The sequence below is a fragment of the Triturus cristatus genome, chromosome 3_1 (genome assembly GCF_964204655.1).
Source record: "Triturus cristatus chromosome 3_1, aTriCri1.1, whole genome shotgun sequence".
In the NCBI taxonomy this organism is placed as follows: domain Eukaryota; kingdom Metazoa; phylum Chordata; class Amphibia; order Caudata; family Salamandridae; genus Triturus; species Triturus cristatus.
The window spans coordinates 318,493,559-318,517,525 of record NC_140583.1 but is presented as its reverse complement, the minus strand read 5'-3'; the positions used below and the strand labels follow the sequence as shown (position 1 = coordinate 318,517,525).

The 23,967-nt window shown below is 42.8% G+C and overlaps 1 protein-coding gene across 3 annotated transcripts in view; it reads right to left on the bottom strand.

Moving 5' to 3' along the window:
* The window catches only part of LOC146860186 (dual oxidase 1-like), a 1,129,619-nt gene that overhangs the window by 166,560 nt on the left and 939,092 nt on the right, over positions 1-23,967 (bottom strand). For all 3 annotated transcript variants that reach the window (XM_085644023.1, XM_085644022.1, XM_085644024.1), the window contains 2 exons: positions 9,999-10,172; positions 9,159-9,384 (listed from right to left, as the gene is read on the bottom strand). In XM_085644023.1, the coding sequence (XP_085500149.1) occupies positions 9,159-9,384; positions 9,999-10,172 (400 nt within the window). The remainder of the gene's footprint in view (positions 1-9,158; positions 9,385-9,998; positions 10,173-23,967) is intronic.

Below are 23,967 nucleotides of genomic sequence, written 5' to 3'. Positions count from 1 at the left end.
TCCAGGGGCCAGATGTACGACCATTGAATTTTGCGACTCACAAATTACAACAAATTGCGAGCCGCAACTTGCGAGTCGCAAAATTCAATGTACAACAGTGTTTCAGATTGCATGCCTCATGAATATGAATGAGGCTGTCGTAATTTGCAACCCCACTGGGAATGGCTGGCGCTCTCAGGGATGGTTGCCTGCTGGGGTCAGCAGACCTCCATGTCTGGGACTGCTTTTTAAATACAGCAGTTTTAAAAAAAAAAATTAGCCCGTTTTCCGTAAAGGAAAACGGGATGCACTTAAAAAAGTAAAATTATACTTTTCAGTTTCATTTTTTAAGGGCAGGCACTGGTCCCTGGGGCCACTGCCTGCTCTTAAAAAATATTTGGGCACCAATTCACAAAAGGGAAGGGGTCTCCTGTGGACCCCTTCCAGTTTGCGAGTGGCTTACCACCCTTCTGAGAAGAGTGGTAAACTGTGAGTGTTTTGCGACTGCAATTGTGGTTGCAAAACAATCATACATAGGTTATGGACTCGCTATTAGAAAGGACGCCCTTGGCACGCCCCTTCCTAATAGTGAGGCGCTAACCATATTTTGCGAGACGCTAATTGGTTAGCGACTCGCAAAATAGGGTTAATTATATTGGGCAGGCGTTTTATGCGGCCACAAAGGGGCCAAATTCCCCTTTGTGACCGCAAACAAAGGTCGTACATCTGCCCCCTAGGTGAAGTGCCTTTGACATTCAGAATAGGGCGACCAAGTCCCACATGTGCATGCAGTTGTCTTCAGCCTGACGGAAGTGTACAGGGAGGTCTTTGGGGATACACAAATTTCAAGAGAGAGAACCTCTATTGATCAGTTCAGCAGTATACAGCATATTACTTTGTTTTAGGGGCCAGCCCACCCTACTTCTGCTCTCTTAACTTAGTCACAGAGCGTGATATCACCAAGATTATCATATGTCTCTGAAAACCTGATCTCTTCCACGTACATTTGCACTGCCAAATTGACTTGCTTACCAGTCCTATCCAGATTCCTCACTAAGATGGAAACTGCATCTCTTCTGGCTGGGACGGTCTGTCTAGCATGAACGCCCGATCACTATACCCCACAGAAGAAACTCCATGCTTGGCACAAGATACCAGCTAATATGGTCTCAGTGGCATAGCTAGACCTTAGACCGCCCGGGGCGGACCCTGCGTTTGCCGCCCTGCGGCGACCGCATTAATGAGCGGGGGGGCTGGTTGCCGCCCGAGATGGCAGGTAAGAGCTGGGGGGAGGCCGCCAAAACTCATGCAGCCCGGGCAGACAACCCCCCTCCTGCCCCTCCTTGCTATGCCACTGTATGGTCTGATTTCAGATCTACCTTGTATCTCCCATGTACTATTGTCAAATTTAGGAATAAGAGAGGGGAGGCTGATCTATCAAAAATGGTCCCTGGCATATAATCTCACACTTCTAGACTACTGAATAATCTTTCAAACCACTGATGACGTGATTGCCCTTGGTCACCTCTATGAATCTATAACCAACCAAATCCCTGCGTTCCTTTCTGTTTAAATACAAGCTAACTTCTTTTTGGTAATAGCATACACTGGGTAGGTCTCCCAAATAGTTTACTTAACCTCTATGTTCCCCTTTGCTACAACCATTAATCTCTGCATCTTGGAACTCCACAGATATGATGAAATACTTGAAACCACTACAGACGTCAAGAGGGGTATGGAGGTGTTTGTCTTACTTACATCGTGGTGTGAATGGAACAGAACTGGTTGTGCTCAAATTCAGGTAAGAGTGGGGTCATGCTGCTGGGCCTAACAGAATAGCCCTCTGGCAAAGGAGAATATGACATCCTCACTGAGAATTGCAATTTAGGAGCTACGTTTAGTGCTGCCCTCTTTCTAGATCTTCAAATGAATTTTGTTATCAAAACTATATTCTATAATTTGTGTCCCATTGAGGTTATCTTCGTACTGCTGCTTTCATTTGGTGTAACATGTGTAGCTTATGAGTGCCTGAAGCAGAAAAGTTCTCCCTGGACTACTTCTGGACCACTGTAACAGCATCTTATTAGCCCCCACATTGGCAAAGCCGATAGGTTTGACTTTTTGTTAGAGCAGTGATTCCCGACCCAATTTCTTAGAACAACAAACTTTGCGATCCACTGAGCTTTAAGGGACATGTGGTAAGCAATTTCTAATGTAACTAAAGCACTGTGTAAAGTTCAAGTTTCAAGTTTATTAGTAAAGTGCTTAGTTATTTGAAACAATTGCACATAAAAGCTATGCATTAAAACAACTAATATAGTAAAACAAAAATATTTTTTACACTATTTGGCCAACTGAGTGTTCTATGGTTCCAAGTCTGTGTATTTTAAAAGGGACCATTTTGTGGCAGAGCACTGTCATTTACTGATGGCACATTTTCCATTGAAATGTCCACTATGTTTGTTCAGACATAAGAGTTTTACTGATAAAACTATATTGCACAAAATTGGAAATGTGTGGAAATCGGATACAGTAAATATTTATAATTTGTGCAAAGTAAAGTATCTTGATTTGTGTTGAGCAAACACATGGAGATGAAGGACGGAGCGCTGAAACTTTTCAGACACTCTCCCCCAGTCACAGATCTGGGTTGAATCCATCATCATTCTTTAGCTCACTTCAGCACCTCAGTTCAGACCCAGCTATATGCAAATCAGTCTTGACCCTGTGCCTCATGGGAACAGTCCTTATTCTCCCTTTTCGCTGCTCTAATTCCTTCAGTTGCATGTAACAATACCGGGCGTGCATTTTCATGCATTGTCCCTCCTTCCAATATGGTAATTCCAGATCACTCGCAATAATTTCACAATTTAAGAACTTCTAATTCCCTCTAATACGCTATAGTCTCACTCCATCTTTCAATAGAATTTGAATGCTATTTTCTTTCACCTTCACTCTTGATCCACGACGGCTACTAGTATTGGCGTTATTTCTTTTACACAAGCAGAGTCACAGTGTGTTTAGTCAGACTTTTTGTATATTTAATTCCCCTTTTCAACTTATAATTATTTCGTTTCTTTTTCCTTTTTTTCTCTTTTCCCTTCTTTAATTTAGTTATTCAGGTTAAAATTGTACAGGCCTTATTTATGATGTCCTGTTGATGATCCCAATATTAGGTGTGAGGATCGAAACGTCGTCGACATTTGTGCACACCCTATATGTTCCTAACTACATTATGTTATATACATAAGGGTGTTCTATGCAATGTTAGTTAATTCCATTTTTCATTTTTTGTCAAATTGTTACAAACATTTTTTTGCCTGAACCCTGTTTGTTGTAAATGTTTTCTTCCCTATTAATTGTACGGGACACAGGCTTGTGTCCAACTTTGAGAATTCCTTTGTAAACTGCTGATTTCTTATTATATCAGTAAAAACTTATGACCACTGTCCGGCTGGACAAGTCTCTGGAAAATAAGCACTGATTGGGTCCTTATTCACTCCCTTCTCTATTTTACTTGTGCCTAGGGACCTCTGTTTATAATTACTTGATTCCCATGGTCCCTGGTCAACCTTATATGGGTGCTCTTGTTGTCAATTATATATGGTTAGCGCAATCGGATGATTGCAAGAGCTAAGTTCCATTATACCCCTTTCCAAAGTGGGCCCCTCCCCTGTTCCCCGTCTTCCTTCTTTCTCCCTCTCACCTTGCCCTCGCTTCTACACACTTAAACTCCAAATAATATGTCTGACAACGCACCACTGTACACAGATGACTATATTAAGAAAATCTTAGAAGGCCCATCACTTTTCTCTAATACAGATGACATTCCAGGTACTACTGGTAACACGATCGATCTTTCTGCCGAATTAGAGAAACAAAAAAAGAAATTTATTCGATTGGAACTTATGACACGGATGCTCACTGAGTATCTCAAATCTAACATATTACCGCAAGGCCTAATAGTGAGAAATAATCCAGGCGTCTTCACTGACAACCCTAAATATATAAATAATTTCAGCTATATAGGCACGACCTGCTCTAGGCACTGGCTAGTCCTAGGCATAGATACTGCCACTGAGGAACTTCAGGTACTTTCCAAGCTGATTGAGGACATAGAGAAAAATATCAGAGATAACAATACAATCCCTGATGCTAAAAAACTACTAGAAAAAGTCCAAAAAACAACCGAGGAATTTCACCGCATAGAGCAAAACAAGAAATCCAATAAAGTAAAAAGGGATATCAAATCATTTGCGCCTGAACGAGCATACCCCTATCTGAACAAAGATTTCTAAACCAACCGCACCTACAACAATCCCCAAAATTCTAGACCTTGGGGTCGATTCAACAGACGCCAGAACCTAGTAGGGTTTTCTGACACATCTGCTGAGTCCTCGGACAACTCGGATACAGGAGAGGGTACAAGCAACACTACACGTACCCCTACTCCCCTTTTTTTAGGTCAGGATCCACAAGACACCCCAAGTTGAGGAAGGGGCAGGCAACACTCTCGTTGGTACAACCCGCCAGGAGAGCGTCAAACTCGTCAGAAATTATACCGCTGGTAAACTCCGAGATACACAATATGTCTGAACAACAGCCCACTATACCTCTGTTCAATCTTTCTACCCATGTACTCTCAAGCCATGAGATATCACTACTAAGTAAAGGCCTCTCATTCGTTCCTATGACATACCCCAATTTCCTTGATCTCCAGACAGAACTATTAAGGTTTTTTCGCAAAATCAGGCTTCATAGTTATTTTCTATCGAATCCTATGACACCCAAAGAATACAACACTCCACTCAGACCTCCTTCCACCTTCTCACCACATAACAATATGATACATAGTGAAGTAATTACTTTTGAAAAACTTGTACTGAAAGAATTGATGAGTATTTCTGACATACACCATTACATTCCTTATAACATTACCAAGGAAGAAAAACTAGCTATCTCTTCACTACGCGAAAACTCCACTCTTATAATTAAACCAGCTGACAAGGGAGGAGGGATTGTTTTACAAGAGCTGAAGGACTACAAAGATGAGGTCAATCGCCAATTGGCTAATACTGACCATTATTGTAGATTGCATACTAACCCCACCAAGGAACTTCAAACTCTCATCCGACAGATTACGGATGAAGGCCTACACCAAGGTTTCCTCTCTAAACTAGAGTGCCAATTCCTCAATATAAAAAGCCCCAGAATTCCAGTAATTTATACACTGCCCAAGATTCATAAAGATCCCCAGAAACCTCCTGGGCACCCGATTGTTTCCAGATGTGGCTCTATTCTTGAGCCATTAGGGCATTATGTCAATTACTTCATTAAGGATTTTGTTCCTCTGACTGACTGCTACATTCGTGATAGTATGTTTATGATTAATCTGATCGAGAACCACCCTTATGACCCCAAACTGAATATTCTTTGCACTTTGGATGTAGAATCCCTCTATACCAATATACCACAAAGGGACTCACTATTGGTGATGGAAAACGTCCTAGATCAAAGACCACGCCCTCACACTGTACCTACTAACTTCATACTACAACTACAAGAAGTCTGCCTTACTAGGAATTTTTTCATGTTTGAAGATCACTTCTATCAGCAAGTCAAAGGCACATCCATGGGTGCAATTTTTGCCCCAAATCTGGCAATTTTATACATGGATGCATTAGAAAGGAACTGTATTCTCACCACTACCAATCCTTTTCCATCTTGCATTTATACGTGGAAAAGATATATCGATGATATCTTTATGATATGGCAGTCCAATGAAAGTCTACTTACCTCGTTCCTCCATTGGCTTAATAACAATTGCGGTGGCCTTAAATTCACACTGAGTCACCAAAGGGAATCCATCCCCTTTCTTGATCTCACGATTAAGTTTGTTGATGGTTATCTGGTCACTGGCCTTTTCCGCAAACCTACAGAAAGGAACACTTTGTTAAGCTACAAGAGTAGCCACCCCCGTGCCCTAAAAGACTCTCTTCCCTTCTCGCAGTTTCTGAGAATCCGTAGAAACTGTTCCCTAAAAGAGGACTATTTCTATGAAGCCAAAATACTCTCTGCCAAATTGTCCACAAGAGGCTACCCTAAAAGACTTATACGAAATTCCATGAAACGTGCCTGGTATTGCCCACGTGAAACCCTCCTCGAACCCAAATCCAAATCTGAAACGAACAGACTGGTCTGTGTCACCACCTTTTCCATAGTCTCTAACTATATACGTAAAAGTATTATAAAAAACTGGTCAGTCTTAAACGCTGGTAATCTCCATCTGGAACGCCCACTTTTCTCATTCAAGAAAAATAAGAATATTAAAGACCACCTTGTTCGCGCGGCCTTACCTACTACCACCAATAAAACCAGCATGACCACCTTGGATGATATTTGGTCCCTCCCTCCACTGAAAGGTCATGCAAAATGTGGGAACTGTGTGGTATGTGAATTAACCATTGAGTGCAAAGTCTTTGTTTTTGGAAACATTAGAAACGAATTGAAAACATTCACTAACTGCAATTCCACAAATGTTATTTCTGCAATCCTTTGTCCTTGCGACAAAATTTACATTGGCCAGACCACGCAAAAGATTCGTCTACGCATCTCCCAACATCGCAGCAGAATCAGATGCACAATCCTGACAGCACCATTGGTTGAACATTTCCTAGAAAAGAAACACTCTGAAGATGAGATTCGATGGACCATCATTTCTGCTGTCAAATTGCCTCCACGCGGAGGAGATATGATGAAGACACTCAACAGAGAGGAACTAAAGTGGATTTTAAAGACTGATAGTTTTAATTCCGGATTGAATAGACATGAGGATTGGTCCACGAATATTTAATTTCTTAACTGTTCTCACTTGGTGCATTGAATACGTCTGCGTTAACTCCAAGTTGACTTCTCCTGCTCCATGGTCAGCTTTCTTAATACTGTTCTCTTAATACTATTATCTGTCCTCACTTTATGCATTGAATACGTATGTCCTATCACTATCCCTTTTCCCAATTTCTGCCATAGACACTTACTTAACAACCCTCCTTTCTTCCCATCACCCACTCCAAGATGGCCACCGCTCCTATGCTCTCAGTCCCCTTTCCATTTTCACTCCCCGAGCACGGTTAACCAATGAGCACTAACTTCTGTCTTTATCACATGCTCCCTTTTCACCTACGATAGCAGCCGTATTACCGGATTCTGCCTCCCGCATTGTCGGACTCGTATATTCACCTAATCACGGTAAGTTCTGCCACTTCCCTGTTCTGTTCTCCCCTGGTTCCCCTACCATCCTTCCTAACCACGTTGTTCCTCTCTTCAGCGCATTGTCGCGGCTTCATCGGATACCTATGAGCCCCCTGAATTGCTCTCTAATCGAGCACCCCGCCGACTGAAGTATTCTTGCCACGTACTGCAGCAATTAGCCTCATTTTGGTGAGTTCTATCGCCCTACGGTTATTCCCTGGGCTCTTTCAATCCCACTCTCCTTGATAATCCTTCACCTTGTCTCCCCAGAGCTCCGCCGCTGGTCACAAATTATCCTACGCGATTGGACCCCATCGCCCTTCCTTGCTGCCCTGGCACCACATCGCCCTCGGACCCGCATCACGGTCCTCGTACCTTCTCTTCCCCTTCCCCTTTTCTGGTTAGTTCCCTGCTGACATTGCCTTCATTCCCCCTGCTCATGACGATTAAAATTATTCACTCCTTATTCGCCGGCTCACTGTTTCGTCACCTATCGTCACTCCAACTAGTGGCAACTTCTCCTTACAGTCTAATTTAATTACCTGCTATTTCTCACATTGTAATCCCTTGTTACTCTTTTTTGTCGCCGGCTCACCGGTTCACCCTTATTCTCCCTTTTCGCCGCTCTAATTCCTTCAGTTGCATGTAACAATACCGGGCGTGCATTTTCATGCATTGTCCCTCCTTCCAATACGGTAATTCCAGATCACTCGCAATAATTTCACAATTTAAGAACTTCTAATTCCCTCTAATACGCTATAGTCTCATTCCATCTTTCAATAGAAGCTATTTTCTTTCACCTTCACTCTTGATCCACGACGGCTACTAGTATTGGCGTTATTTCTTTTACACAAGCAGAGTCACAGTGTGTTTAGTCAGAATTTTTGTATATTTAATTCCCCTTTTCAACTTATAATTATTTTGTTTCTTTTTCCTTTTTTTCTCTTTTCCCTTCTTTAATTTAGTTATTCAGGTTAAAATTGTACAGGCCTTATTTATGATGTCCTGTTGATGATCCCAATATTAGGTGTGAGGATCGAAACGTCGTCGACATTTGTGCACACCCTATATGTTCCTAACTACATTATGTTATATACATAAGGGTGTTCTATGCAGTGTTTGTTAATTCCATTTTTCATTCTTTGTCAAATTGTTACAAACATTTTTTTGCCTGAACCCTATTTGTTGTAAATGTTTTCTTCCCTATTAATTGTACGGGACACAGGCTTGTGTCCAACTTTGAGAATTCCTTTGTAAACTGTTGATTTATTATTATATCAGTAAAAACTTATGACCACTGTCCGGCTGGACAAGTCTCTGTCCATGTATCCGACCCAAGCTCCATTGCAGTCGGCCTGAACTTGTGGCTTTGTCCCAATCCAGTGTGATCAGATCTCCCTCAATTGTGCTTTGTGCATTTGGTGCTGTTTTTCACTATAAACTTTAAATATCAATATCTTCAGTTCTCCTAATTGGATTTTTGTCATTTTGGTCTTGTTGTATTTATAAAAGTTGACTCTATATTTCGAAATTTAGTGTGGGAAGTTTTTGTGTGGCGTTTTCACTGTTTTACAGTTTAATGTGTTGCACAAATATGTTACACATTGCCTCTAAGTTTAGCATGACTGCTCTGTGCCAAGCTGCCAGAGGATGAGCGCAGGTTCAGTTAGAGTTTGCCTGCCTCGTACCCTGACAGTAATTGTGGTTGCTGCTTGACCAGGACTTATGGCCCAGTTAACATACAACCCAATTTGTAACAATGGTCTATAGCAAAAGTTCTTTATAAATGCAAGAGACCAACAGCATCACTTCACAAGCTGTCAACGCAGCGGTGACCAGTTTTTCAGAGGCCAATGATCTTATCTGTTTCCAAGGATACCTAGTTCTCACATTGCCACCTTGCTGGTAAAGACTATTTGAGTGCTTACCTTTCATAAAGATAACCAAGATGTTCAGAAATTCCCTAAAGGAGAGGTATCCATTTCCATCTTCATCGGCAAGAGAGAACATGGATTCCACAAACATGGACTGTGGCTTCAATCCAAGGGACTCTGCAAATTCTGTCCGGCTAAGCTCACATTTCAGGGCCTCTTTCACTTTCCGAGAAATTTCTGAGGGGATCTTCGTGTTGTCCGACTTGTCAATGTTCAGGACCTGTCATTTTTTAATGAAAAAGTATGAATGAATGCGTATTCAATGGGCCACCCCAGATTCAACAAACATGACTGTCCTGCAGAGGAAGGGCCTAATATCCTACTATCTGTTACAACTTAATTGGATGTAGGGTATGTCCTAGGACATTTCAGTGACTCTTGTGGGGTATGAGGCAGCCCAATATACCATCCTTTGACTCTTTTTCTTTTGAAGGATTGACAAACAAAAACAAAGAATTTGTTTGTCTTATTTAACCTTGACTAGACAGAATTCTTTCAGTAGATGAACTTTCATATTTAAGTATTCTATCAGTGATGTTGTTGTGCCCCTCCCAAATCATATGTATGTATTCATTATTTTGAATTAAGATAGTATTCACTAAATTGACACCATTTGCATGTGAAAACATATCAAGGATGGAGCTGGAGAAAGCATGTTAATGACATTGATTCATAATCCACCATTGTCATGATAGGAGGATGGATTGCCCCAATCTAGGGGGTCCTAGGTCCTGCAAACACAAACTTAGAATGTATGGCCATATCTGGTCTGTAGCACACAAGACTAGTGTAGTCTTCTTGGTGAAGATTTGTTTGAAATTTAAACTAGAGTACCTGTGCAAAGGAGTGTCTGAAAAATGTCTCCAGGATCTTGTTTCTCTGCCTCTTGGTGACAGCTTCCTTCAGCAAGTTCTGTTCCTTCAGTATGGAGATGCTGAGAGAAAGACCCTTGCTGCTGAGATGCCTGAGGAACCCTTCTCTTTCTTCCTCCCCGTTGAACAGAAGGACCTAAGATGATGGTCAGAAAACATTCAGAAAAAGAGAACATTTGAATGGGAGCACAGCCAACATTTACCTACTATCTTTTAATATGGTAAACCCATGCATAGGTTAATCGCATGTATCTCAATATTAATGTTGTTCCCACTCTCTCATTTCAAGACGAAAATGAGCATTGATTTGACTGCTATCTAAATAGCCCTGCATTATTTACTCATTTAGTTAAGTTAAGAAAAAGCCAAGTTAATCTCACTTACTAGTAACATTAATAGAGAATTTGAAGTTGGTCAGACCTTCTTAAAAGTTGCTTTGGAAGATGTCTCAAGCCTGTATATGCATAGATTACATTTATCTATAAGGATGTTTAACATGCATTCTTTGCTTCGCTTTAAAATAAGTTTAATGTAAATAGTTTACAAGAGACTGAGAGATTTTGCATTCTAAGAAATTTGTGAGAATGCTTCTCAAATTAAGGATAATGGGTTAAAAGTTTGTGAATGGCATCTGAATGTGCTTTACATCAACTCAGTGTTTGGTTTTTAATATAACATTAACATTATTAACTCTGCAATGAACCAGGGTTAAATTACAGCACTTCCAATAACATCCTTAACAATTTTGATGAGTAACATATGAAATTATATAGTTACAATTCTCAGGAAATGATGTCCAGGGATATAGGTAGTTGGATTACCCAGCACGAGGGAAGTAATGGACAGACTGACTTTGTCATACAGACTTCAAGCTCAATACAGTGTGCTTTTATTACCTGTTTCAATGTAAGGCACTGGGTAGCTCCGAGATAATCGAGTAAAGGGTACCTGAGAAATTCATCAAATATTTGAAAAAATCAGAACCACAATATGGTGCCATGAGATCTAAATGAAGCTAGGAGATGGAAGTTGGAATATTGTAATGGCTAAGGGGAAGTGGCTGTGAAATTAAAGTGAATGGGTACCTGGGAGCAGTGGTGGTAAGAACTCAGAATAAAAGTCCAAGTAGTTTCAGGTGTGAGTGCTATGGATTTGATATCAGTATGATGAGCTTGATGAGCAATGGAGGAGGGTATTGATGATATGGGGGAGTAAACTGAGAATTTTGGTCATTAAAGGAAGACATTTTAGGGCAAATCTACTGGTAAGCATTACACTAATCAAGTTTAAACACCACACATCACTTTTATATATTGGTGTGGTTATCTTTTTTATGTTGAGTAATTGGATCCAAGCCAAAGTAGCAGGAGAACAAAAAATTAATTTGAGGCTCTTGCTATTGGAAATTGAACTTGTATGCTTTGAGCAGAATTGTGGTACTGGGGTAAAAAAGATGGGTAGAACAGATAGGGTAGGCAGGCAGGGAAGTAAATGATCCTGGTGTCTTAGGAGTTTGGAATTAGTGATCAGAAACCATTTATTGTTTGAAGGAAGGAATACCATCAGCAATAATTTGTGTTTGCTAAAATCCAGGCCCCATGAGGAACAGGGTCAAGGCTGATTTGCAAATGGATGGGTCAAAACTGACTAGCATGGTGGGCAAAAGAACAGTAAATTGGGATGCTATCTGAGCGATTGCCAGGGGCTAGATAAATTGCAAGCATTCTTTCCACCACCTTTTTGAGTTTGATAACATACACCATGTGATGATGTCACCAACAGCAGTAGTGTAAACAAAGGCCACAGGACTTAACTATGAGATACAACACCTGATAGAGTGAAAAGCACCAATAGAAGCATACTAGGGCCTTACCCGTAGGCCTAGTGCATTAGGGTGCTTAACAGCATTGAAGACTGCTGAAAGATCAAGGAGGTTTTAAAAAAAAGGAAATATGATAATAATTAGCAGAGTGACAATGTCTGAACTGTGTGGTCTGTCTCAGCAGAGTGAAGATGGTAGAAACCAGATTGTTAGTGAACTGAAAGAGAAAAGCTCAGAGGTGAGTAGGGTGACTACAAATAGTTCAAGAGAAGAGGATAAAAAGGAGATGATAGTGTGGGATAGTTTCTCAGTTTAAATGTAAGAGTAGGAATTAAGTCAAAGTAGTATGCAGATTTGGTCACATCAAGGGCAGAGCTTTTTGTAGGCATCGAGGTTTACTAGTGTAGAAATTAACACCATTATCACAAGAGAGAAAGCATTTGTCTTTTCAGTGCTTGTGTAAATGGCATCATCCAGGCTGAGTCAAGGGCCCTAGTTGTGAAGAACAGATCTTATGGTGTTATGTGACCCGTGATAGATTGAAAAGGTTTTATTGAAGATGTTGAAGGCGCGTACGCTATAGCCTTGTTGGATTGCGAGAGTGATTTTTTTTGGAGGGATATCAGATTGAATAATAGGCACTGATCCCCAAAAAATATTCTTCTGATCCACAGAAATTTGATTTGTGGTCTTTTTTATTTTAAAGTCATCTGGAAGCTATTAACACAATGTCTGGGTTCATATTTGACAGTATATGTCTACTCAGATGTGACTAAGAGGCTGGATCGCTTCAATAACCTGAAGAGTCACCAGTGGTCTACTGTTTTAACACAATCCATTCCACGACTGCACACATGTGAGGTCTGCATGTGTGAAACTACTGTGGTGCATAGCCTGGTAACTGCACACAGGTAGCCAAGTGCATAGAGGAATCTGCAGGATTAAATATTGACCTGTAGTAGGCCTTATAATGTTAATGTACACTCATAGGGAAAGTCAGTGTGATTTATTGTTTTGTCTGTAGTGATAATTTATTATACACACAGGGGAAAAACTTCCTTAGAGTGCATTTTCACTTCCTGTTGGCCTACTAAGTTCAGTGACATATCAAAATAGAGTGGAACCTGTGTGAGGAAGTTAAAGGTCTAGTCCTTTTGTAAACCTTCTGTGCCAAGTTAATCACATTTCTCTCTAGCCTCAGGAATAAAGTCTGCCCCACACAAAAGGACCAATGTACATCACTTCCCTCAGCTTCTGAAAGAAAATCTGCGTCTGTTAATCACTTCTTACACTGCACCATGGTTAGGGACAGCCCAGGCCCACTGACCAAAGAAGGATAACTGGATCCAACACAGGAAGGGGTTACTCTTTAAACTTTTGGTGGCTAAGGCCCTGGCAGTGATGAAAGAGAGGGGCAGAGCTGACCCCCCAGGAGCAGTTGTGACCAGTGACTTCTGGATGACGCCATCTTGAGCTGTCCCAGCATGCTGTGCAGGAGGGTTTTGGTCAGAGTTGGAGAGATGATGTGGCACCCCAGGACTTAGCCAGGGGTATATGACTTCTAGAACCTTCCATCCCCCTTTAAAACATCATGCACAAGGGGAAGACTCTCTTTCGGTTTGTGTATTGGTACTTCATGCTGCTGGACCCTGGGACTGGGGCAGGCATGAACTACTGGAAGGAGGAACCACTGGATACCACAAAGGACTCTGCCCCAGTTGACTCCAGGACTCCTAGAGGGCCACCCAAGGGCCAGTGAAGCTGACTCCCTTACAGGCCGTGAGGACCAGTTGGGGAAAAGACATGGACTCCTGTATCCAGAAACATAGAAAAGGGGGAAGGCGGGCACAGGCAGCCAGGAGAACATGCTCCCTGTAGATTAAACGCCTTTGGAGGTGAGGAGGTCTGTTACAACTGCTCCTGGTGGCCAGAGCTTGCCACCAGGAGTCAAATGAGACCAAGATTGTCCAAATCTATCCAACGGAGCCAAGCTAATGCATTTTTAAGATCACCACCTTTAACCTTTTTATTGACTACGGAGTGCATGGGGCTTTGCCTCAACCCCTTTCCAATGCAGCCTCTTTGTGCCAGGTCCCGGGAATTGGTGTACAATACATTACCCGGGAGGGTGCGTGCATGGGTCCCCTCCCCGTTTCTACTTTTGCCCCCAGGGACACGCATCTACCCGGTGGCCGACGACTCAGAGAATGAGGAAGGACCGCCCTGCTCCCCCAAGAAGGGCATCCCAAATACAGGCCTGGCACCAGCAGTGGTGTGCCTGACCCCTCCTCCTCGTGCCCATAGGGAGAGGGGTAGCCACCAAAGATGAGATCTGCATGCCTGCAGGAGCGGGCAGGGGAGAAGGGCTGCAGGCTCCTGTGGGCAATGGAGGAGGTACTGCTCCTGTGCAGGGAGCCGGAAAGGGCAGCCAGGGGTGGGCACCCTGATCTGTCCCCAACCAGTGGAGGCATGACTGAGGTGTCCCAGGTGTGACTGGGTATGCCTGCCTTAAGGACAAATCATAAGAAAAGCTTTGTGGCTCTCCCCTGTACAGCGGCAGTGCCGGTACTAAGATATTTACTGTTCCTGGTAGGAGCGACCCATCATTCCTTGTGGGGCAGGTTTATTTACATTTTCCTCTTGCCTTCTGATGGCCCCAGTACATTAGGGGTACCACCAACACATTAAACTGACCCTCTGTTTGTGGGATGAAGCAAACCATGACTTTTTATTTCCACTCAATTTTTCAAAGCATTCCCAAGGCTGGAACTTCTGCTAAACAGGGGCGAGTTTCATGTTACATTTATTGTAGGGTGAACGTATATAAGGGTGGTACAAGGCGTGCAGTGCACTCTAGGGACTGCATCCATGTTTTCTGATTTTGTTATCAGAAAGTAATGTCCTCTAGGGGCCGTACAAAATGTACAAATGGGTTTTGTTAATTTTAAAATGCTTTATTGATACAATAACGTTGACAGTGATTACGGATCAAGGTTAATATGTGTAATTGACATAATAAGTGCATTTATAGATGATTAATATTGATTATTGCATGTATGCACACAATTATGGTGTTGTACCCTGTGGTTTGTTGATTTTCAACCTTTAACCAAGCCAATAGACTTACCTTATTTGTTTTTATGAACCTTTGGGGGGACGAGGGGGTTGGGGGGGGGGGGGAGGGGGTCAAAGGTGATTACGCATTGTCATCTATGGTATTTTTAATTGCTTGGTTCCCAGTATGGGAAATTGTTACTATTACTTGTGCAGGCTTCACAACTATGGACCCAAATTCCAACAGATGGACAGTGTCTAAAACAAGAATAGTTAATAAAAGAAGGGACTAAAACATTAGAGGAAGATAGCATATTTTTATTAGATTAAAATTGAAAGAATATTTTCTTGGGTTTGCAGTTTTGATGAGGTACTCACAATATTGTGTGCCTGCACCCCCCTTCATTTTAAAGTTACGGGCCTAAGACTCTGTTTCTTATTCTCAACTGATCCTTTTTCTGCATTTATGCATATTAGCATATGACTGTATGGTGTATATATTCTTAGTTATGCTATAGCCATGATAGCGTGCCTTTGGCTTATTAATATACATATAACAGCAGGTATTTTAAATAATACTAGTTGGGTTGTATATGTCTTATGGTAGAATACATTTTCTCTCACATTGCATCAGAAGCAAATATACAGTTTCCCGCAATGGCTGTACGAATCACTTTAACAACAGTACATTTAGCTCTCTCAATGAAAGAGGAGAATTTTGACTTCAAGGATTTTTTAATGTTTCTTCGCCAGGTTTGCTGGCTAAGAACACACTGGATTTACATAAACGGAACATGCCCTTGCAGCCGCCAGTCTGATTGCCTTCAGCTTTCAGATATGTAACGGATTTGAATCATCAAGTGCTAATGATTACTAGCCATGACTCAAAACAAAGGAATTCAAATAATGTAATAAGCTGTGTGCATTAATATTATTACATCTTTGTTCATTCATGATTGCCACTCTTCTTTTATTAGCGGCTGAAATGTTTTTGCATATTGTCTGCATGAGAATGGTTTCCAATAAAACCTTATAAAATGCAAGTTCAGATTTCCTATGGGATGTGAGCTGTTTTTAGAGAAAGGATTAAGGGGGCCTCTCACAGATAATCCGGGTATTCTTAGTCCAATCACCCTCTGGGTAAATTCATTGGAGTGTTGTGTGTGGCAGGGCTTTTTCTATTAAATACATGCATGTTGCATATAAGACAGGCTCATTTTATGACAACATGGCTGCATTAACTCATCAAATATGTGTGTTGCAGAAAATGGACTAAAAACTGAATTCACTGATTAGTGATTTCAATAGAGTGTGCATGATCAAAGTTGCTTTATTTTTTATTCCATTTCATTTTGCGTTCACTCTAACAAGTCAGAGAAGGTTAAGCTCGCTGCTGTCTGATACACATGTTGCAGTCACAGCTGCCAGGCGAAGTGACCTTTTGTAGATCCAAGAAAAGACGGTTACATTGCTTGCCTTCCCTGCACTTCTGCAAAGGAAGCATTGTTAGTGCACTGAAATAGCAACATGAGAGGGAAGCATGAATCGCTGGGGACTGTCATATGAAGACATGCCAGGTTCTGGGAGGGGTGGCACAGACCCATCCATTGCTGCTGAGTACATACTGAAATATTGAATCCCGACTGCAGACCCAATAGCAGCATAAGGTATATGGGATGTTAACATGTCTTTGCATAACAAAGCTTATTTAGATAACTCTACCATCTGTACAATGCTTGAGCTGATTAGGTAAGATTTGGAGTAATACAGTAGGTATGTGGGATGAAATATATTTGGGACTTATTAAGGGTTTGCACTAATTTCAGTTCATATTTGTATAATAACTATCATTATTCTGATACTTATGATTTGTATATGAATTCTACATAATAAATGACACATCACGTAAAATATCAACTCTTTGTGGTTTATATATTTCTGGGAAGCAAGATGAGGCTCCAATTATAATACCTCTTCAGATAGGAAATGCTCAGGTTTTCTCTGACTCTTCACAGTCCACTTCTGAAAGAGCAACACTAATTAGGGGGAGGAGGGCAAGACACCTTCCCGATCTCCTTTTCTCCAAAAAGGGTGCAATATGCATTATTTCCTTTTAGACTAAGAAGATCTACCAGGTGTGGGACATGACACAGCACCTGGAGAACCAAGACCCTGAAAATAGCTCACACACAAAATATGGCCAAAAACATCCGAGGAAAATGTATAATTCTCTGAGATACAAAAGGTGTCCCCTTCTCTGGCTGAGGTTTGATCAGTGGGTAACAGAGACAAGGCCTAGCCCATATCGCTAGTACCATAACTGAGCCTATGTGAGCTACAGATGAAGAAAAGTGAAGAATGAGGTAATGAAGGTGGAAAATACCTGCCCTGCTCTTACCACTGATATAATGGCAAGGGACTTCCATTAACTGGGGGGAAGTTTCACTTGGTGATTGGAACATACCCGATAAAGCTGATACGCCTGATATACTTGAAGGAGGTATTGTATTCTTGGACTGAAACCCAGCGGCGGCGGGCATGGCTCGGGTGTGGGGGTAGGCGGCTAGCGGTGGGTGGGGAAAGGGTTTTCAAAATATATATTTTTTTAAACTTACCTCTTTACTGCGTCTCTCCGTCGTCGCTGCATCTCTCCTCTGTCTTTCCATCAAGGAACAGGAAGCACATCCAGGCTCCCCTGACCAATCACAGTGCTGCAATGCAGCATTGTGATTGGTCTGAGTGCCATGGTTCGACGCTCATCCAGAGAATGGGAGCTTGGGAATGTTCTCCACCCAGGCTGAAATGCAGCCTGGGTGGAGAACATGCAAAGTACGCATGACGGTATGGCCAGCCAATCAGCCATTGCATTCTTACAGTGTGCCACCAACCCCTCCCCTCTGCTCTGTCCGCAAAGACGACTACTGCAGGAACAAATAAAATTATAACTACAAAGAGTTATTATCATTTTATTTTGCGTTTATTTCCACTGCTGAAAGCAGTGGAACGGCGCTCCTCCACCCTAGCTGAGGAGCCACCACTGCTTAAACCAAGAATTGATCTTCCAAGCTGAATATATGGTCTTTGTAGAAAACTGGGCTATTAGTTGAGAGGAGTGGAAGCCCCACTAAAACAATAAACACAATCCATGTCAGGGTGAACCACACACGTCATTAAATAACCCTGTGCTTAACCCTCTGAAAACTTGGTACAAAAGAAGTTCAGGCATAACTTAGAGGCAATGTGTAAAGTATTTAAGCAGCATTCAAACAGTAATAAAGTGAAAAGTAACACCAATAAAATCCAAAGCGAATTTAGAACAATAGAGTACAGTTTGCTAAATAAGATTATGCCAAAACGACAAAAATCCAATCAGATGAATTGGAGGTATGATTTGTTTGAAGTTCTGGGTGACAATAGTACTAAAAATTACAATTACCCACTCGGGGTTATCTGGTTGCACTGGACTGGGGGAAGTCAGAGGCTGACCGCGATGGCGCATGGGTCTGATACAGAGACCAGGTTTATCACACTTAATAATGACCTTCTCAAGTCCAAGGGTGGAGTTGCTGTTCGCGTTGGGGGCAGAGGGTGTGAGGAGGTCACTGTCAGCACAAGGAGGAAGTTTGGTGCTGCGGACGGTTGGTGTTTTGGTGAAAACAGCCACTTGTCACTGGAGATTTGCATTGGCAGTTGAAACAGGCTGTTGCTGTTGTGTGAAAAGCAGGTCCCACTGGAGCTTTGTGTTGGTGGTCGTCATAAGCGTTTCATTCTTGGAGCAAAGAGTTCACTTTGTAGTCACGAGGAGCTCAAAACTGCGCTATCTGCACCTTTTCTTCAGGAGATGTACATTTTGATGCCAGTCCAGGGTGCAGGACCTGGGAACACCTCTTGGGGACCAGGACACACTCCAAAAGAAGACAGCAGCAGGACTCAGGCAGATCTAGTTGGTGCTGGTCAGATGGACAGTTGCAGGGAGGCCTCTGTGACTTGTTGTGTCCCTGTAGTTCAAACAGGAGGTCAGTCAACAGACCCTTGGAGTCACTTCTGGGGAGCCTGGGTTCAAGGCAAGCAGGTCCAATCTTTCTTGTTAAAACAACTCAGCAGTCCTTCTTCTGAATATTCAACAGGTCCAGGGGCCATATAAGGTGCCCTGGGGGCGCAACGGGCGTTTGCACCCGCTTTGCCCACCCCCGGGGCACTTTGGTATTATAGAAGTGGGCGCAGACGCTTGTGCGTCCCCTCCTATAATACCAATAACGTGGGCACACTTAATGCACCAGCGCTATCAACAGAGGGCGTACATGGGTGTGCCCTATGCAAATGAGGGAATTCCTTTGACTCTGCCCCAGCGCCATATTACAGACGAGGGCGCAGAGTCAAAGAAGCCCTCAGAAGGCGCACTGACAGTGCGCCATTTAAAAGGTGACACACTGTCAGTGCGCCCCCTGGGAGCAGCCCTCTGCAGGAGGTAGAGGGTGTCCCATGGACCCCCTGACATCCTCTTGCAGGCGGGTACAGTCACTGATTGCACCCATCTGCAAAGGGATCCCTAATGCCCTTTGAAAGTGCAGGCGGGTGCCGCCTGCAGTGTGAAAACACAGAGCGGCTGCTCCGTGTTTTCACATGAATGCGCTGCCCCCAGGGCAGTGCAAGTTGGGGATACCCCCAGGGTAGCACATTCACAATAGTAGGGTGCATTAGCATTGTTTGCGCCTGGCGCACACTTTTCAAAGGTGTGCCTGGCGCAAACAATGCCAATACGTAATACTGCCCTAGGAGTATTCTGATGAGAGACTATGAATGTGCTACCTTATAAACCTGGTGGCAACCTGTATGTGGGGGAATTCCCTGGTCTACCGACAAAACTGGTTTTGGTCATTTCTTTCAGTCCACCAGACCCTGGCTCCAAATTTTCTTGGTTGTCAAAGGCAAGGGCAGGCCTGGTACCTGGTTCCTTAGTGTGCGCTGCAGTCAGGGACCTTTGAAGGGCATATCAGGACAGGGCACAACTCCTCCCCATCCTTCCCGCCCCAACTCAAAACCTAGGTCTCTTTTGTCCCCATGTCGGCAAAGAATACGCAATTGAGAACAGGGGAGCCATTTACAGTCCAGTGTCTCAGGACCGTGATGGAAATGCACAGTTGGTTTGAGCACAAAAATGACAACTTTCCAAAAGTGGCATTTTCAAAATGTTAACTTAAAATCTGAGTTTACCATAGAAGAAGATTTTAAATTACAATTCACTTGAGTGGAGACAGCACTGCTCTATCTGGTCCCAAACTGAAGTTATCACCTATGTGTAATATAGTAACCCAGAGTTAGTCTATGGGGGATCTACCTTAGGGGTAACTTATATGTTTTAAAAATGAAGGTTTAAGCCTGGCTAAAGTTCTATTTTGACAGCTCGAAATGGCAGTTTAAAATTGAACTACAGGCAGGATTGGCAGGCCTGAAATATGTTTTACAGTGCTACTGTAGTGGGTGGCACACTGAATGCTGTAGCCCACCAATTGCATTTACATCACAGACTCTGGGTACATGTTGTACTATTCGCTAGGGACTGAGTAGAAGTGCCCATCCTTCACCAGACCTCAAGGGGGCAGACCTATTAGGAGTGGATAGGGGATACATGGGGATTGTGAACTCCAGAAGCTCAATCTTAATGACTATGTTTAAGTTAAAACACTAGATGGGTGATTGACTAAACAAGTTTATAAGTTTAGATTCAAATTAAAGGAGGAGTTGAGTGGACAATGTCAATGATTTTCTGGACTCAGTTGACTGATCCCTATGATATGATGCTTGTCAGAGAAGATTGCCACCCACAAGTTAAAAATTAAAGGCCCTGCTGGCAAAAGGATTCATAAAAAAAAAGGTGTTGCCTTCCTTTGCAGCCCACCCATATAAGGACTGATATACCACAAAGTGGGCTTTATAACTGTATTCAATGTTATATAAAAATCAGACAGTATGGAACAAAGGTGCAGGAGCACATGTTATTCCTTTGAAAGATGAACTGCAGGTTCAAAAACAATATCCAACAAAGCCAGAGGCTTAGCATGACCGCAAGCAAATCATGAATGAATTGCAATATCAGTGATTCGTTGCCCCATGCTCATCAACAATGAACACTCCGATATTAATGATGGCCCTACACATGTGATGCAAAACCACAATATATATATAGACATTTGTTTTTGGGCTTTACAAGATTGCCACAGGAGTAAAAAAATGCTGTTTGGTACCAGAAGAACGTATGTACCAGACCTTATAAGAAGGGAAGGATCTTCATGACATAGTAACATCTCAATCTATTACAGGATTTGCAGCTCACCCGGAACAGTCTAAGCCTGACTGCAAACAATTCAGGGTTCTATCCTGTAATAATCTGGTTAACAAACGCTGGCAAGGGCTTCTCTTCAATTTGCTAATTGGTCTCTTCTGTTTATCTGGGTACAGACTTATCCGATCATAATCACCTACTGGTGGGTCTGTGATGATGATGAACCCACTCCCCGGTCCCCACATGGAAAGTATAACCCAATGCCCTGGAGGACTCAAGCTACATGGCCCTGATCTCGGACCAGATCATGAATTATTTTGTACACTACAAAGGGTTCACCTCTTCCCAAACACTAAGTGGGAAGCTTTCAAGCCGGTCCTCAGGGGCACTTTCATCACCACTGTTTGTGAGAATGCTGAAGCATGCTGGATGCCTCAAAAAAGTCAGAGCAGGCATACGTGGCCATGGAGGGACGGCTATGAATAACCTGAAACAACGCCCCTCCCTGACTTCACTTCAGGAACAAGTGGCCCAGTTACTTGAGCGTTTGTGATGCCTGGACTAACGAATCAACAAAGGGGGACCAAGGGCAATGAAGGTCCAGCACACTCTAAATATGAACTAATTTTAATTGGTGGGTTCCATGTCATGAATAAAAACAGTATTACTTGCACACGGCAATCATAATAGTCGCGTCAAGTTGTCAAGTGCCGGGACGCCTCGTTGCTGGGGCAGCTGTTCGCGCTTAATAAAATATAATAACATAACATAACATAACATAACATGTCAGGTCGAGATAGTTGATCAAGAATGAGTCGCGTCAACCCCAATACTAAACTTTCAGCGGGTGGATGGTGTGGACCTTTACCCACAAGGGAATATTTCAACAGACTGTGTGTTTTGGTTTTGCTGACATTGCAGCATTATCTAACGAATCAACAAAGGGGGACCAAGGGCAATGAAGGTCCAGCACACTCTAAATATGAACTAATTTTAATTGGTGGGTTCCATGTCATGAATAAAAACAGTATTACTTGCACACGGCAATCATAATAGTCGCGTCAAGTTGTCAAGTGCCGGGACGCCTCGTTGCTGGGGCAGCTGTTCGCGCTTAATAAAATATAATAACATAACATAACATGTCAGGTCGAGATAGTTGATCAAGAATGAGTCGCGTCAACCCCAATACTAAACTTTCAGCGGGTGGATGGTGTGGACCTTTACCCACAAGGGGATATCCCTGAGGACTTTATGAGTTTCTATGCCTCGCTCTACTCTCCCCTTCTCATTACCCCTGAGGAAGACATACAGAGATTCATGGCCGCAGGCCCGCTTCTGGCTTTCTCCATAATTTAGAAGCTCGAAATTGATGCCCCATTACGGTGACAGATGTGAGGAGGTGATAACTGAGATGGCGTCTGGAAATAAATTGCGGACAGATGCACACCTGACAGAATGTCACCACTCTGATTCCTGACTTGGTGAAACTGTATGAAACCGTGTTAGAATCTGGCCACCTCCCGGGGATTCTATGTGAGGCACTACTGGTTGCACTGCTGAAGCTTGCTAAGGATCCCCTAAAACCATCCTCCTATCGTCCCATTGCTACTTTAAACATGAATTTTAAGATTCTTACAAAGATTTTGGCCTTCAGAATCCAATGGGTTCTCCTTCGGTTAGTCCACATAGACCAGCACAGCTTTGGCCTGGGCCGCAATACAGCATTTAATATTAGCCAATTTTTACAAGTCTTAGAAAGGGTGCAACCTTATTGGCCTTGAACTGATACCCTGGTGTTAGACCTGGAAAAGCCTTTGACTCACTCGGCTGGACACTGCTGCATGGCTTCCGGTTTACTGAGCAAACCATTGAGGTTTTAAGCTCTATTAAGCTTATCCAGCTGCTCTATGCATCTGTACGGAAGGCCTTAATCACTCGCCATCCCAATGGGAAGGGGCACCCACCAGGGAGGCACACTATCCAGCTGCTATTTGCTCTTTCAGTGGTACCACTGGCTGCCCATGCTTGACATATCGGGAGCCAGTGGGGTGACATTCTATCATACATCAAGGATTTTACTATGGACCTCTCCAGTCTGGTAAGTTTCCTGACTACTTTTTGAGACCTCGCGGGTATCTGGGTGAACTGTATGAGGTCAAGTGTCTCTTTTCTGATGCCCTCTGCACCCTACGTCCCAGTAGTTAAGGACAGAATGCCTCTGTGATGGAAGGACCATCGGTGGAGCATCATAATGTTTGACAGTGGGAGGGTTTTTCAGAAAGCAACCTGGGCCCTAAGGGAGGACACCGTCCTCATCAAGTTGCCCTTAGGAAGGTCTGGGTCACTATGGAAAATGTTGACTCTAAGCTTTAACCTAGTTGACCTTCATCTTTAGGAGTTTCTGACTAGGATATGTTCTGCAACATCATCAACACTTGCACAGTCAGCAGTGGTTTTGGAAGTGGCACTTGTCTGCTCTACAGGATGGGCAGCATTATATGGTTTTATGTTAATAATAAACATCAATTGTGGTCTCTTTCTCACGGGCAATAGTGGCAGAATTGCCTTTATTGTTTCTTTCATTGCACGTACTAACAGAGGTTCTAGATAGGCCAGGCCAAAAACTTCCTTCAGTTACAATCACTCTACTACAAGTTTGCCAGCCTTCTTTTTTTTATACTAGTTTTATTGAGTTATTAGCAAGTAAACGATCATAGATTATATATTCAGGATACAAACCATCAGCAAATAAACACAGGATATATGTCTAGG